The 17,358-nt window shown below is 39.8% G+C and overlaps 1 protein-coding gene across 4 annotated transcripts in view; it reads right to left on the bottom strand.

Annotated features, from left to right (window-relative positions):
- The window catches only part of RBMS1 (RNA binding motif single stranded interacting protein 1), a 149,157-nt gene extending 132,631 nt beyond the window's left edge, over positions 1 to 16,526 (bottom strand). For 2 of the 4 annotated variants that reach the window (XM_035330897.1, XM_035330898.1), the window contains exon 1: positions 16,161 to 16,526. In XM_035330897.1, coding sequence (XP_035186788.1) covers positions 16,161 to 16,235 — 75 coding nt within the window. In that variant the 5' untranslated portion in view covers positions 16,236 to 16,526. The remainder of the gene's footprint in view (positions 1 to 16,160) is intronic. The other 2 variants (XM_035330896.1, XM_035330899.1) reach the window with 1 other exon arrangement.
- Positions 16,527 to 17,358: the final 832 nt, after the last annotated feature.

Genomic DNA, 17,358 nt, shown 5'->3' with positions numbered 1-17,358 from the left:
CAAAGGCAAGAGAGAAGAATCTTCCCAACAAAGAAAGCTGCTTACCCAAATTTGTGACCATCGCCTTCCCAGCCTGGCACAACAATGTTCTAGGCAGGTGGGAGTATCATGGCAAGAACATAAGATGGATGGAGCCGAATACCCTCTGTTAAGCCCAGCCAGAACAGGGCTGCAGGTTGTACTGGGAACAGATTCAGGAAGAATGAGTGGAGCTGACAGTACAGAAGGTATATCGCCCCCGAGGATAAATAGCTCCTCTGTACCTGCAAGGATCTGGGCCACTGAAACACTGAATAGTCAGGTAATTCTTGTTGATCATAGATGAACTGACATGGATAATAAAGTTCACCAACTTATATTTTGTTATTAGTTTTTTTTTTGTTTGTTTTGTTTTTTTTTTTAAGAAAAGATCACTGAAAGTGGATGCTTCTGTGCAGATGTCAGTGAGAATTTAGGAGTATTGGCTCCCTCCCTTCCAAAAAATGTGTATGTCTGCAAATAAACTGCTAAAGATCAGGAATTCCGAACATTATCAGAATGAAGAAAAGAAGAAAAAAAAAAATTAAAAAGATATGCAAAGAAGACAAACATAAAGCCCTAACAAATGAACTCAAGAAGAAAAACTACTTATTTCTCAAACAAATATTACTAAAATTCAGAAAAGCAGGAAATACAAACATACAAATTTAAATGCTTCACATATTTATGTCCCAATGGATCCCTATAAAAAGTATAATTACTCTATTTTACTAGAAATATATTTAATTTCAACTATTTCTAATATGTAATTTGATTCTCAGTTCTTAGCTACATATCAGCCATGGGATACATTCCACACTTATGAAGTATTACCTTGAGAGATTTCATGGTTCCCAGCACATGGCCAATTTCTGCCCTGGGATGCAAATGTACAATTCTCTTTGAAGTCCATAGAAGTCACACAAGTAGACTGTAACTGATTTTTTTTTCTGCATTTAGAGTCAAATTGTACTCTGCATTACTTATTTAGCTTCATTCCCCTCCAATTATACAGCTATAACTGAGCAGAGTTGGTCTCTCATGCCAACGCTTAGTGTAATTAAGCTAAATACATGTACATTTATACATCATTGTAAATGTTTTTATAAAGTTAAGCAATTTCATATCTGTCCTTCTGTGTAACATAAGTTTTCATTTATAAATTGTAATTTAAGATAAACGTGTTAATATAATTATGATACACATAGTCAGTAAAGTACCCGTGTGTTGCACTACTGCATGTCCTAGAAACATTTCAAAATAAAATCAAATTCAAGAAACCCATGTAACTTCAGCACTTATAATTTTCAAGAAAGGAGGCATCAAAAAGCACGCAGAGAAATCTCATCCATGTTCTGTAAAGGATGCTAAAAATTAAAATTCTCACTTTGTGAAGTAAATGAATATTCATTATGCATTTATTTACTTCTGGTATTACTGGATTTAGCCGTATAATTAAAACTATTAAAATTATTAATTTGAGGACAATACAGTTAATAGAGTTTTAGTTGATGTAAGCTTAGCACACCAAGTCTGTTTAATTAAGTCTTGTCTACACTTGCAAATTCACCAGAACTACTCCAAAATAACCCCTAATACGGACATGCAGATAAGTGTACTTCCATATGGGAATTCATAACACTCAGTAATTGCAGAAAACTATTTCCTTATAACTTTCATTACATTTTTGAGTGCAGGCAAGCTCTAATTCTTGTTAGTATCAATATGCTGCACCTTTGATAACTTCTATTCTCTCACACTCTGGTATGTTCACTTCACTGTTAAACCTGTAAGGCTTTGTCCTGAAAATAAGTAGGATCTGAACCACAGTGTATCCATAAAATTGTATCAGATTAAAGGAGGAATAGTTAAAAACATAACATTTGTAAGTAAATCCATGAGAAAGCAATCACAATTCTGAATAATAATGCCTTTTCTTATTTAGCTGGCTTTGAAAGTAGATTAAAATGTTTTGGACAATGGTGCTCTTATTCAGGAAGAAAGCCCCACTCACTTGAAATTATTTGGGGATAATTATTCCAGAATACCTAATAAATCCTTATACCTGGCCTTCCACCAGCACTTGCTGTGCTAGTATTGTGCAGTGCTTGCAAAGCGGTTGCCTCTCAAAGATCCCTACTGTCAGAATAAGGCAACTAGATGCCAAATACCATTCTCAGAGGATCACTGCACGTGAGAGAGATGCAGGATGAAAACACATGCTTCAAAACTAAAAACTACCAATACAACTAATGATTTAAAAAAAATAAAAGCAAAAGCCACAAACAAGAAATATTAAACCTGAACAAAAGAAAAATGACCTTCTTTTGGTCTGATGTAGCTTCAGGATACCATACTCAAAGTGTGAAATCATTATTAGTTATTTGTGACTCCTTCCCCATAAAACTAAAGCCCTTTTTTAGGCTGTTTCTCTATACTGGTGGACTGACAGAAAATGCAAGCTCTGTGTTACCTCTTCGTAATATCATGATTTCCACCACTTCCAGAGGCTACAACAAAGTCGAGAGTCATTCAAAAAAAAGCATCCCATCTCAGTATTAGGAATTGAAAATGCTATTCTCTGGTGGTGGCTTTAGCACTTCAAACCTGCTCTTGGTCCTGCTTTTCCCTCCAAGTGATCTTAATCTGAGCAGAAAGTCCATCTCTCTGCTCACCAAAGCAGGCTGCAATGCTATTTCTAGCCCAAACACTGGATTCGCTTAGGCTGCCAGCAAGGACATTAGCCTCACATTTTCCATCTGACTGACACATGACCAGAACAGCATGCTTGGACACATAAGGGTTCTGGCATAGTACCAACAGTACAAATGAATGATGAAAACTTTAATATGAGAAAGCACGGCTCTATGTGTGAAGTTTAAAGACATGAAAATATGTTGTTATAAATCCAAAGTTTCATTCGGGCTGCTATCCTGTATAATTCAACTGAACTCTATTTTCCATGCATAGACTTCTAGTTTTCTATATTTATTGATTTTTATATATATGTATTTATAAAGATGGATGTTATCTAATTTTTCTTTTGTTTAGCATACTGCGATACAGTTTAACGATATTCTGGCTGCTTAGTAGATGCCAACTGCATCTGCATTTAGTCTATACTATATTGTATACTTTCTTGGAATCAGATTCATGCCAGGCCTATCAGGATAAGACAGATTCTGAACACGTAAAATATCAAAATGAATAGCGACATTGCCGTGTCACTTACCAGTGTTCAGGAAATCCTTACACTTACTTTCGTTTCAGTGTAATAAGAAAACAGATGTATAAACTACAAGAAATAAGAAGAAATGGCAAAGTCTCCAGTTCTGACAAGCTTACCTCTGTAATGTGTTTCCACAGCATCATAGTATGGCCACACCAGTTTTGAGGCAAAGATAACTGCCAAATTTACCCCACGAGTATCTTTTGTCCTCTGGCAATCTATATGAAACAAGACCTTTCCCAGAGCTCTTGCCTGTCTATTCCCCAAATCTCTCCATTGCTTTTGTAAAATAACCTTTAATTCTTGCTGAACTTTAGCTGTCCCAAAACGAGTTCTTGCAGAACACTGCTTTAAATCTGCTTTTGTGGGAAATGCAGCTCCCCTGGGATGGCCTGGCAGAAAGAGACGCCTTTTCATGCCATGCTCTGGCACACAAGCCACAGCCTCTCCACTCAGCTCTGCGCCTTTTCTCTTTCCTGCCCTTTTCTGTCTTACTCTTTCCCCTTATCTTTTTTCTACAGCAATTTACCTCTTTCAAAAATTAGTTCTCCTATTTTCTCTTCATACAGCTTTGTTTTTCTCACTTACATTTTCGTTTTTTCCTATCTCAAATGACAACACGAGGCTCAAGAGACAGGTCTACAGCCAGATTTAGGAGGCTATTTAACCCACATTCAGAGCTGAGCTCAGTGCTACAGGTGCAAAGAAAGCCAAGCTGATGGTCCCTGTGGAACAACCACAGTTTTGTGCAAACCCACTGCCAGTTGCATGGGCTCTCAATGCAGAAGCAAGGACTAACAGCAGGTAGTTCTCCCAAAGATGCTATTCCTAGAAGAATCGATTATCAAAAGATCCTCACTAAAACTGTGAAGCACTTGTCATTTCCCAAAATGGCTCTCAGCTTTCCGCTCCCAGAAAGCCCAGCTCTGTCTCCTGACATCCTCCAGTAATTAGGCTAGCCAGAGGTGCTCAGAGTTGCATACAGCGACCCTTGATACCAGCAGGCCTTCCTTCCCTTGTCTCCAAGGAATCCACAGTAAATTGCTCCTGAATTCAGCTTTGGCTGGCATGAACAATAGTCTAGTATAGTCTGGAGATTTTGTAGCTACCTCATTTAAATTAAGAAATGAGTGGCTGTAATTAAATAAATATGAAAATTAATATTAAAATGTTTTTTTCATTTATTGAGATTAGTTTGCCAAAAATAAAATGAAAATTCTGCTGCATGATTTTTCTGCAAAGACAAGATTCCATGGCCATGAAATTAGAGAACACATGGAGCTCAGTATCAGTGTCAACGGAAGGACTAAGGTCTTAATTTATGAGAAAATCACAACAAAGTGCCCATTTTACACATGAATGCCTTCATTAAACACAGAGAGCAGCCCAGGATTTTATAAATAATACATGCACATACGCACTTCACTAGGTTGCCCAATATCTTGAAACATACATCATCCTGCAGAGCAGACAATGCACTGTCAAGAATCCAAGAGTAATAATATCTAGTTCATCAAGGAAAATGAATCAACGGTGAGTATTTTCTAACAATTGGCATGTAAATGTAAAGTTAATTATATATTCAGCACATTAAAAATGTGTATGCAAGTATTAGCAACTACTACCAGGACACAGGGATCTGCAGCATCCTCTCTGCATGACAACAGTTGGGCGAGATGCAGCATGCTTTCCATCAACGACAAAGATGGAATAAGTATTTGAAGAAGACACTCATAAAACCCTTCTCTTAATAAGGTCCACTGCAGAAATGTGAGGAGCCGTGTTGTTCAACATATATGCATTTCTAGACTTTTAAACATAATTGTCAATAAAAGAGGAGCCATTTATACTAACCTTGACAGATGAGAGTAGACATGGAAAATGGGCTATTATATTTCATATGAGTAAAAAATAAATATTTATTATTCATCTCTTCATTACTCAATTATTCATCTAACATGGAATTCCACTTTCAGTTTTCAGAGAAGGCAATTGGTAGAGCTATAAAATATGCATAGCTGCTTTTCTGCTTCTTTTGGGGGCAACATGACAAAGTATTAGCAAAGAATGGCTTTTGCCATTCTTCTTCCATTTTTACTTTTAAGGTTTTTTTGTTTGGTTGGTTTGTTTTTGGTTTTTCCTATGTCTCCCAGAAGGATGCATAGCTACTTAGCATGTAAAGTGTCAGATATTAGACAACACACCTTCCTGGTCCCAGGTACCCAACTAAAAAGATGTCTAAGACTAGCATTTACAATTTCTAAGAGCACAGATGTCCCATATGCATGGAACTCTTAATTTCTCTTCAATCCTGTATTTTTGTAAAAATCTTCACTTTTATTTATGTTCAGATAGCCCAGTCACCATCAAGGCAAATTCTCTAAGATAAAGAAGGAAAATAAAGAAGTGTTCAATTACATAATTCCATTTCCATGATAATGCTACTGTCTCTGCAACTTTCTGGCCCTGAGGACATCATCTTAAGGACAGCATTATCCTATCTTAGGTCCCTAAATACATATTCTGACACCTAACAAGAAACCTGATTTTCAGAATTAATGAACAACCACAGTCCCACTATTTAGTTAGCAGTGTAAAAACAAACCAACAAAGACATTTAGTGAGTTATACTTTTTTTTTTTTTTTTCCTAATCATCAACCTGGCTACTAACTAAAGCTCTTTGTTTCTTTGTCTTCATAGGGTTGATTGTTGGTTTTTTTTACTAGAGGCAGCATCTTTAAGATTAACTTCAGGGTTTGGGATCATGAAAGCTACCTATTATTATACTTGCAAGTGAAAATCCTTAGAAAATATGGGTGACTATGAAAAATAATAAAGTGCTAATAAAAGCAGACTAGGATAAAGGAGCTGGATAGGGGGGTTTGGAAGCCTTTCACACCTCCATAGCTTCAACAGCTGATGAACTGACTGCAGTTTCCAATAAAAATCATCTGAGATATAGCTGAACTGTCAGTGAACATGCTAATTCTTCTCGTTTTCTCTACTAGAAAGTCAGAACACTACCCTTTATTGTTGTTGTTGTTTTATTTATTTTTTAATCCATGCCCAAGACAAAAACTTATCAGCAAATTCATATTTCATTGAACATCAGCCTAAAGAAATGACTTGGTATGAGAATGTATACATGTCTGTCACAATCTACAGCATAGTTTTTGTAGCATTATAATGCTCTGCCAGGAGAAAAACAAAAAGACAAACCTGAAATCTTAAATTTTTAGCAGCTTAAACAAGATACTTGCTGAAATGGGATAAAGGTATTTGCATGCTGAAGAGATTATGGAAATAGCATTTGCATACTTGTAGAATGCATGTTCTGTTAACAGAAAAAGGGAATTCCTTCTATACCATTCCTTTCCAAATGCCACACCACAGCTTACAATGAGGAAACAGAACTAAACAGTTACTTTAGAACCTCTTACGCTGATGATTCAGTTATCAGGGCCTACCTTACAGAATCACACACTAATTTAGTTTGGAAGGGATGTCTGGAGGTCATCTAGTCCAACTTCCCTAGGAGAGCAGCCTCAACTATATCAAGTTGAGCAAAGACAAAAATACCACAACTTCTCTCAGCATGTGTTCAGGTGCTTTACCACCCTTATGGTGAAATAAAAATTCTTCATATTTAATTCATTTTCTTATGCTACAACTTGCATGCAGAGTCTTGCGTCCTACTGACTATTCCCTTCTCTGAGAAAATTTCTGAACCTGTAGACAAGGGGAGAGCAGCAAATGTCCTTCACATTGATTTCGGTACAGGTTTGACATTGTCTCGCACAATCCCCTTGTGTCCAAGCTTGGACATTATAGTCTGGATGGGCAGCCAACTTGGTGGGAACAAAACTAATGCGACGGTCAGGCTCTGAGTACCGCAGTTAAGGGGTCATACTCTACCTGGAGGCCAGTAACAAGTGGAGCACCTCAGGAGTCTATCCTGCAACTGGCCTGCTGAACACATTTATATCAAAGAAATGGAAAGTCCCGCACCTGGGAAAGATGAGTCCCTTGCAATGAGACAGGCTGGGAACAGCTCTGCTGGAACAGACCTCAGGGTTGAGCACAAGTCAGCAGTGTGCTCTGACAGCACAGCCTGTAGGGTGAGGGAAGCCATCATCCCCCCCCCACCTCAGTGTTTGATAAAACAAAACTCAGCTAGGTCAAAAGAAACAACTATTGCCAATTTTTCCTTCTAGCTGGAACAATCAAAGAAGCTGAACCTTTGGATGACTGACTGGCTCAAAAGAGGTAAGAGGCATTCCAGAGTCTTTGACCCCGTTAACAGAGATGTTCCCCACTCCAAAACATCCCCGCATATTCCCCTCATTATAAAACGCAACTGTCAAAAGCAAATGGTTATTGATCAGAAAAGCTACCTGGATGAAACCAGAAGGTCACAGGCACTATTCATAAATTCAAAGTTTGTATCATAAACCCTTTCTAAATGTTTTTTCTAGGAGACAGAATGTTTTAGCTAGTACTTTTCCAAATGAGTCACTAACACCCTTGTCTTAATTCTGCAGCTGCTGCTAATTTGGAGTGCCAGCCTTCTCCCCTCTTTCCCCAGAATGAAATAAAATATCAATGTTGCACTGTGCTGAAAATGGAAAGTTAGATGTAACATTATGCTACAAGGCCTCTGGAAGTCCCATTTACATTTGATTCTTTCTTTTCACACAGGCCTGTACCTAACTTAAGCCCACTCAGCAACTTAGTTCACACTTTCTTCCACATTCATTGGTTGTAAGAATGAAACACATACTCAAATGATTTTTAACACTCAGTGCACCAATACCTAACACAATTTAAAACAGTAAAAGAAAATATAAAATCATATTAAAATGATGCTAGCAGCTATCTGCATATACTGGCAATCCACAGAGCTATGCTGCATCCTCCTTCGGCTTGGATCTTTCACCCTTTCTGCTAAGGGCATGGAAAACCTTTTAGTTAAGATAAACAAGCACCACCATTTTGTTGCACAAATGTGAGACCCAAGAGGGGACAACTTCCCCACAGTAAATCACAAATCTCAAACTCCTTGTGTATCTCATTGGTGGCTCCACTGCAAAAATGCCTTACATTTGGGGCAGCTGGGGTTAGTTTTCAGCCAGACTGGTTTCTTGATTCAGCTCACCAACCGACTACACGAGTGCTAGTGCCAGCACATGGGAAGGGACAGGAATGAGTTGCTCAGGGCAATGGGGACAGCCAAGACTGCCCTTTTTGGCTGCTGTGCATAGCTATGTGAAATTAAAGTGATTACGTAGCTATGGCCTGAGGGATGGAAGAGGTCACAGATACTACCACAGCCTATATACTGCCATAGAAATTGTGTCAGCATGTGTTGCCAAGAGACAAGCAAGGGAATTCAGTTCTTAACCTGTAGTAAAATCCACAAAGTAAAGCCCATTCACTCCACCTTGGGATGGCAGATCAATACTTCGCTCTCAATGCAGGAGTCGCCCTGGACACTTTGGGTTGCATTTTGCATCAGTGAGCTCTGTGCATCTACTCGGAACAGTTTCCAAGCACTTCTCAAAGGCCTCATCCATACATTGACATTTCAGAAATATAGCTAAAATGTATTTTGGAATGTTTTCATCAAGTCAGAGCAATTGAGACTTACTATGGTCTCAGACCATGAACAGAACACAATAGCTTCCAAAAGCTACCATGAAAAAATGTGAGCCATGCTACCTGATAACATCCAGGTCCAAGCTCTTAGCCTCCCTCAATTATCCGATAACATAATTCAGCTTAGATCTTAAACAAATTAAATTTAAAGGCAAGTCTCAGTATTTTCAGCTGAGGGAGACTAAGCAAGTACATGAATGCAGATAATAATTATCACCTATTAGGCATAGTAAATACAACCTGAATCTGTTATGTGCCTGCGTTTTGGCTGAAAAGAATTAAACTTCGATAAAACCGATCTTTATCAGTATGTTTGTCCAACATTGTTCATTTATTTGACTGAGCAGGTGCTTTTCCAGTAGAAATAGTTGTGATCACTGCTTTGCACTGGCCATAGGAAACACAATACAACAAGGAAAAGAAGTATAGCTTTTGTAGCTATACTCTTCCTTTGTAGCATGTTATACTATTCCTTTGTAGCACATTTTTGGCTAAGTCTGAGCATGTATTTAGAAACTTTCTCAAACCAAAAGTATCATTTCATGAAAAGCAATTTTTAAATTGTTATCAGTTCTTGATTATGACTATTTGGAAGACTGCAACTGAAATATGCAACTGTACCAAGCATTTTTTTCCAGTTTATTACTATGCCTTTGTTCAGACCTCCTTACCGATATCACAATCAAGCATCCTTCATTAGGAGCACTGAATCAGTAGCATCAATTATGTTTCTGAGTAAGAGTGACGGATCTAGTATCAACATTGATACCACACATTGTTGCTTAGACTTCAAAGCAGCTTAAAAATTCTGACAGGTTTGTTGTTGTTTTTTGGGAGGTGAATATATATGTATAGGCATTTTTTTCTGAAATGGTTTGTTGGTGTTTTTTAAAATACAAAAAAATAGTTTTAATAAACTATTATAAATTAGTGCTGCTTTACTACATGTATTATTCTTCACTAGAAAATTTCAGTAATTTTGCAAATCTTTTCTTTGTTCCTTCAATACGAAGCAGAAACTTAGAAATTTACTCTCACAAAATTTCGTCATTGATTCTGATACCCACAATTTTATCCTTGAAGTAGAAGCAAAGTATTTTGAAGCATGGGGTTCCCCTTTACAAATCAGGGCAAGAATATAAACAGCATGCTCAACTCTGGTCTATAAGTAATCAGAAAAAAAATACAGTCATTACCATGAGTAACAGTAAAGTTGTGAAAGAAAACATACTTTAAAGAACTCTTTTATTGAAAGAAATTTAACATCTCTCCCCACAAACCTATTGCACGCTTTTCATGACTGCCTTGGGATACTGCATTGAAGACAAAGCTAGAAAATGCACTAGTACACATCAGACATATTGTACAATTCCCATCTCCTACAGTTGTTGCCTACTTATTTCATAGACCCTGATCATGGAAAAAAATGATTTCAACACCGTTTTGGAATATACCTGGTGCCTGGGGGATTAACAACCAAACACAAAACAAAAACTACACTGAATAAGTTTTTCAAGCCTTTTTCAACTCATATATTGGTTTATCGTGTACGTGTAAAAGTCAATCCCATAATATTACCAGACTCAAGATCTGACTCATACATCAGCAGTGAATTTACTACTGAATTAAGAAGAGGGACCAAGATTTTGTTGACATTTGTTAAATGAGGCCAATCATGCAGTATCAAATTAAGCCCCAAGCACAGCATACTCAAGGGATGAGTTTAGTCTCAAACTTCTTAAAATTACAAAGCTAATAAGAAGGTGTCATTTCTACCATTAATGATGTGAGGAAAATATTTTTTCTTTTGTAATTTGCAAATTCAGCCTCTAAGTGCATGTATATTTATACAATCCCTCCCCCTAAGGGGGCTGCATTAAGGGAGGAAAGTCATGGCTTTTTAAAACCTCTCTTAAAAAGATTTCTTAGAAAAAAAAATACAAAATCAGCATAACTTAAGCAGCTGCCATTGCAACTACTTCTTGATTACAGCCCCCACCACACCATCCACATGCCATACTGCCTAACTTTCACTCATTCAAAATGAAGATTATGAATATCATGTTATTGCAGATCACCTCCAAATCAAGCACGGTCAGCTTATCCCATGCATGAATCAATTTTCTAGAGAATAAAACATCACTCATCTAATATCAAAGGCAAAACTCATGCTAACTTCAATGAAGTCAATCTTCAAGACAAAGACTGTGAAGTGTTTCTACACTGAGTGCATCTTTATCATCAGCAGCGTGATTTATAAAGTTATAGCAATGAGGTACATTAACACACGATACATTCACATATGTCCCTCCCGAACCCACCAAACAATGCCACGTGGAACATCTGGGTTCACCCTTTAAGCTATTGCTATTAACAATATATCTGGTTACATCCTGCTTCTAATGTGTATTTGCCCATCAAGCTAATCTGCCATTACATCTCAAGAGAGGCCCTGTAACAGAATAATTCAAGAGAAAACTGTATTGCTCCTTGCTTCAAAGCAAGGAGGACAAACATGTGCAGAGCAACGAGAACACTTTGCATGATTCATTTCTAGAAAGGATTCAACTTCTGAAAATACAAGAATTATCTTAGCAGTAGTTTCTAGAAATACTTGCTGAAGAACACATTTCTAGTTCACAGCAAGCTACACAAACTAAAATTCAGAAGTTAAAAGGAGCTTTAACTGGGACAAGAACAGAGATTTCCACTCAAACTAAGCTAGCTTGAACAAATACATAAAAGAACCATTGTGATCAGTAACAAAAAGCCAGCGGCCTTTCAGATGGATACAAACAAGCACTGCCATTTCTGGACTAGGATGTCTGGGAGAAGAGAAAACCTGTCCTCTTCACTTCTCCATTTTTATGCCCCTGAGATTATTTTACAGAGCTGAAAAGATCACCTCCTGCACTCTCAAGTATTTCTAAAAATTGGTATAGTTTACATTTCTTTCTCTTCCATGATGTGGTACACTTTTTGAAGGAATTCTTTGGGTAGTTACACCTATGGGACACAATAAAACCCTAGCCTTGCAGCAACAGGAGAGAACACATTCAAGAGACTAATGAGGCTAATAGGATCAGATATCTATCTGGAGACAAAAAAAGGAAAAAAATAATATATATAAAAAAAAAAGTTTGCCGGCAGCTAACTTCTCCCCCCCCCCACCTCAATGGATTTCCAAGCCCAGTCCAGAACCAGAGAGATCCAGAATTATGGACAATTAAAATAACTTCCCACACTATCAAGTGTGCAAAATATTTCTATCAGACTTACTAAACACATTCACCCATTCTCTGCGTTACTATAAGCCTGACTTGTCTTTCACTATGTACAGATTTTGCACTCATAGTGCATATGGAATAAATCTAAACTAAATTGATTAGAATTAGTAATCATTTATACTGATTAAAATCAGCTCAAAAGCTAATAAAATTCTGTAAAGGGCAACAGACCTGTGCTGGGCACAGAAAGCTCTGAGTAAAGGCGTTCGTGAGCAGCAAACTATTACAGGGTCCTACAGCTTCTGCTTTAGAACCAGCAGCTCCTACATCAGTCTCTTAGCTTCATACCTGGGACACTAAACTGTAGATTACCCAGTGTCTCCTAATACGAAAGTTTCATATCTGCTTTGTAGTGTTACTACAGCAAGGTCCCTTTTAATTGATTTCCCACTTACACTTCATCAACAGGTTTGCATAAAAACTCAATGTTCCCCTCTTAAAATTTGATGTTGGCAGCCTGAAAATAAGCTTTTGACATGGTAGAACCTGCCTGCTCACTACAGGTTTATATCAGCCTGCAGAACTGCCTACAAACCTAGACAAAGTTCTGGAAATATTAGTTCTTTTCCAAGCTGCCAGGGTACTACTGACTATGCAGCCACCAAATTACAGAGTTAGAAGCACACTGTAAGGTAGCTTAGCAAAATTTACAAGATTTCATTTCTTCTGAGTTGTTCTAATTCAATGCCATACAAAAAATAAAAATAAAAATAAAATCAGCTATCATATACTATCAATCACTATAAAACGCCTGCACTTTAATGGAATCACGCTATCCATAGGAAACATTGCCTTTTCTACTAACACTTTCTTATCCAAAGAAATTTGTTTTATGATACTGAAGTCTATCACTAGAATTAGACACTTATATCGTCACATTACTGTTCAAGGAAAAACCAGCGACACATGCAGTTAACACGATTTATTTGTAAATTATTGTGTGCGTTGTGTCTCTGAATTCCTTTTGATATCCAGGTAAAGAAGAACATGGCAGAAATTCTTTAACATTTCTAACTTGACCAAAACAAACAGATTGTGGCCTAGCAATGTACATTTATATTTGCTTATCTGCACTCTAACTGCCTTGCTGCATCACTTTGCCAAGCACACCTGGGTCTTTTTTTTACTCCTAGTCAGAGAGGCTTTTAAGCATTAGTAAAATGTATACGTCTTAATTAGCATTATTTTCTAAGTGTTGACATACAGGATCTCTTAGTCAGAAACGAAGAAACATCCATTGTACTTGGAAAATATTTGTGATGCTCTCTGATACACCAAACAATGTTGCAATATGGGAGCTGTCCTAAAACACACATTTACTAGAAGACACATACAAAATAGTTATGTCAAACATTGAGTAAAGCAGAGCAAAAATTGTGGCAGCCCAGAAAATACAGGTCTTAAAAGCTTTAACTTGTAATCATTTCAAACTTTCTCTTTCCATTGCCTTAATTATTTTTTCCACATTAAAAGCCTTACACCTACTTCCACTGTTTATTTTGTTCATTTTATTTAAGTCCATGGTTTCCCTAATGTCTTTCGATGCTGACCTCCCAAAGATTAGTGGAGGGAGGTGCTGAATCATGACAAAAGTTTGTATTTCCTCCCAGAAAATATGACTGAAACAGCCTGAATACTTCATGAATAAGATTGTGAAGATCATAACAGATAAACACAAAATCTGTTTTTAAAATCTCTAACATATTTTGTAGCAATTAAAAGTTGACCAGATCAACATTTCACCCCAAAGAACCATTAGCAATGCATGCAATTTCTAATGGTATTTTCTAAGCTCTCTACAGAAAAAGAATCCATCTTAAGGCAACTCCTGTCATCTCCTAATTATCGATTCGTGGCTTATTAGTCAGCAGATTTTCCATCATCACTTAAATAAGGACAGAACTTCTGGTCTCAAAATCTCATCCTTCGCCCAGCGTGACCATGTACCATCACCCATCACACATTCAGCAAAGTGCTGCTCAGTTCTATCATAATTTGTGTTTGATAAAAAACAATCTCCAGAATTAGTGAAATATTTCATGTAATGGACAGTGGTTCATTTTAGGACCCAAAGAACAAAACAAGTGAAAATGATGAATTAAGTGATTTTTAATATGTTCAGACAGGATCCATAATGAGGAAATGTCTTATATTACTGAATTCTGAATACTGTAATATCAAAACTCTCAGTTACTAGACCTTCTGTCTACAATAAGGGGCCATCTTTTTTATTTTATTCTTCTTTAAAATCAAGATCTCTTAAAATAGGAAGCTTTGGATCCCAAATATTTGATTTCATGTGTGTAGGTTAAATGTCTGTGTGCTCTCCCTGCTGAAACAAAGTAATGTGATTTCAGGCTGTATAATTTTATAGCAAAGACTGCAAGACGTTTTGAAGATGTCATTGACTGTAATACGGATCAATATTAAATTATCTGTACAGGAAACATTTTCAAAAGATGGTCCATCAAGCTTTCTCATAGGATCATGGATTTCTAGGATCATATTCTAATAACTACAGTAAGCTATTACAGCTTGTCTCCCTCTTCAATTATTTACAGGTCAAAAAAGCCAAGTGACATTGCTTTATGTATATTCAATGTTATGTACTTGGTTCGTAACTTACTAATGCCACAGAAAATCACAAAAGTAAATGCTTCTGAACGTTTTTTCATTTGAGAATATTTGTATAGTCATACAGCTGAGTGATGCAAAAGGCTATCAGGCATTGTACCTTTCCTAAAAATAACACATTGAAATATACGTATCCAAACTGACTACTCTGCAGCATCATCTTTAAATGGCTACATACTCCGCTGTCTAGCCTGATGTCAGTTACACATTTAAGAGCTAATTAGTTGCATCATATCACCTAAAGACCTTCATCTTATTCCTGTCAATTTCTTTATATAGGAAAGCACATTTCAAAGCCTCTTCATTGCTGACTTGTAAGATGTCTCATGACTGTCAAACTGAATTTATTTTTCAGCCAAGCAGTATAAATTACATTTCACAATACAGTAACACAGGGCACAATAAACAGGAGGCTTTAATAGGTGCAGATAAAGAGAAGAGAATTCTCGTCCTCTCATTGCCACACAGGCTGGACACTTCAACAGGAAAAAAAAAAAAAAAAAAAAAAAAAAGTAAAAAGAAGAAAAAATAAAAGAGGAAAACCACAGCACAGTTATAACCTCTAAAAAAAAGTTCACACGTTGAAGCCTCATATGGGTCTGTTGTGATTTGTGAGGAGTGACACTGGTGGTTGGAGAGGCTTATGCTAAATGTTCCAGACAGCTGATGCAACCACCTCTGCATCTGCCAGTTTGCAGTATGATGCTTCTAGAGCAGTGGGGCTGGCTGCCCTTACAGACTCAAAGGAGAAAGAAAGAAAGAAAGAAAGAAAAAAAAAAAAAAAAAAAAAAAAAAGAGCTGGAGAAGCACCGCCACAAGAACTCCCCAAATCAATTTTCCTGCAACCAGCAGCCAAGCGCGTACAGCACCAGCCATCGCCAGCCGGCTCCCTGACCCCTTTTGAAGCCACTTTCCTAAACTGTGCCTGCCACAAGGCTCCGAGCCCCCAGACGACAAGCACCCAGCCGGCGACCGCCGCGGGGCTCGCTGCCACCCGCGGCCCGTCGGGGCGGCCCGGCCCCAGCTCCCAGAGCTTTGGGGACGCGCTTTAGGGCCCGCCGAGTGAAGTTTGGGGCCCGGCTTGGCAGCGGGCCGGCCGGGAGGGGAGAAGCCGCCGGGAGCGGCGAGGAAGAGGAGGGAGGGAGGAAGGCGAGGGGGCAGCTCGGGGACGCGCAGACAGGAGCGGGGCGGTTGGGGGGGGGGGGGGGGGAGGGCTGCGGGCAGGAAGGGGCTGCGGGCTTTTTCCTGTCCCCGTCCCCCTCCGTAAGGTGACCGCCAACCCCCCGCCCCCGGCCGGCCGCCCGGGAGCGGGGCCAGCCGCCGCGCCGTGCCCTACCTTCGCCTGCAGATACTGGGGGTAGTAGTAGGTGGTGTACTGGGGGTACATCTGCTGTTTCCACACTTTGCCCATGAAGCTGGAAATGTAGCCTGCAGCGCAGGGACGGGGGGGCACTTTGGGGGGCTCCAGCCGCCTCTCCGTCTCTCTCCTCCCTGGCGGCGGCGGCGGCTGCTCCTCGGCCGAGCCCAGACCTTCCTCCTCCTCCTCCTCCTCCTCCTCCTCCTCCGCCCAAAAGCCGCAGCGGAGCGGGCAGCAGGGGCAGGCGCTCTCCCTTCGGCCCCGGGAGTCGCTGCCAAGTCCCCGCCCGGCCGGGGCCGAGCAGCAGCGGGCCGGCTGGCGGAGCGGCGGCGGTGCCAGGCGGCGGGGCAGGGCTGGCGGCGGCGGGGAGGGAGGGGACGGGGGAAGGAGGGGGCGAGGGGCGGTGCTTGGTCCCGCTCGGCGCCCGCCGGGAGAGCCCCGGGCCCGGCCGGGGCAGGGGGGAGCCGCCTGGGAGAGGGGCTGGGCCGTGGCAGGGAGCTGAGGGGTGTTCCGGCTGCTGGGGGGGAGGCGGAGGTCGCAGCCGGTGCGGCTCTGACCTAATTAGCCGGGGGCTTTGTTAGCGCCGCGGCTCTTTGTGAGGCTCGGCGGAGAATGGGAGGCGATTTGGGAAAAGTACGTCTGGCTTCGGGTCTGCCTGGCAGCGGAGGGTCCGTTTATCTGCCGGCAGCAGGAGGGACTGCAGTGCTAAAATCAGTTTAGAGAACGGCAGCCGCCAGAGCAGACTGAGTGCTCCGTCTGGTCCACGGCGCGTCCCTGCGTTTGTACTTTTGCCAGCTGTGCTGAGAACGCCTCCAACGGGAAAAAATCCTCCTGTAGTCAATAAGAGTTGCAATTCTTTCACTTAGCTTTTCTCTCTGCAAGATAATTTCCCAAACATCAGAGGCAGGGACCAGCAGCACACCGCAATCTGCCGTTATTTGTAACACAGACACTTGGCCTGGCGCGCTTACCACTGACAACCCTGGCTTTTTGCTACCCAAAGACAAACCCAGCCTCAGAATATTACATAGGTGCCATTTCTTTGTCACATTAATCACAGTCATTTTTGTCTCGCTGCACTGTTTTATTAATAAAACACATGCCAGGTTCACCAAAACTGCAGAGTATATTAGCGTTAACCAAGCTAAATGCGGCAATAGCAGAAAGAAGGATTTAG

The sequence above is a fragment of the Oxyura jamaicensis genome, chromosome 7 (genome assembly GCF_011077185.1).
Source record: "Oxyura jamaicensis isolate SHBP4307 breed ruddy duck chromosome 7, BPBGC_Ojam_1.0, whole genome shotgun sequence".
Lineage (NCBI taxonomy): Eukaryota > Metazoa > Chordata > Aves > Anseriformes > Anatidae > Oxyura > Oxyura jamaicensis.
This window is presented reverse-complemented; position numbering and strand designations above follow the sequence as displayed.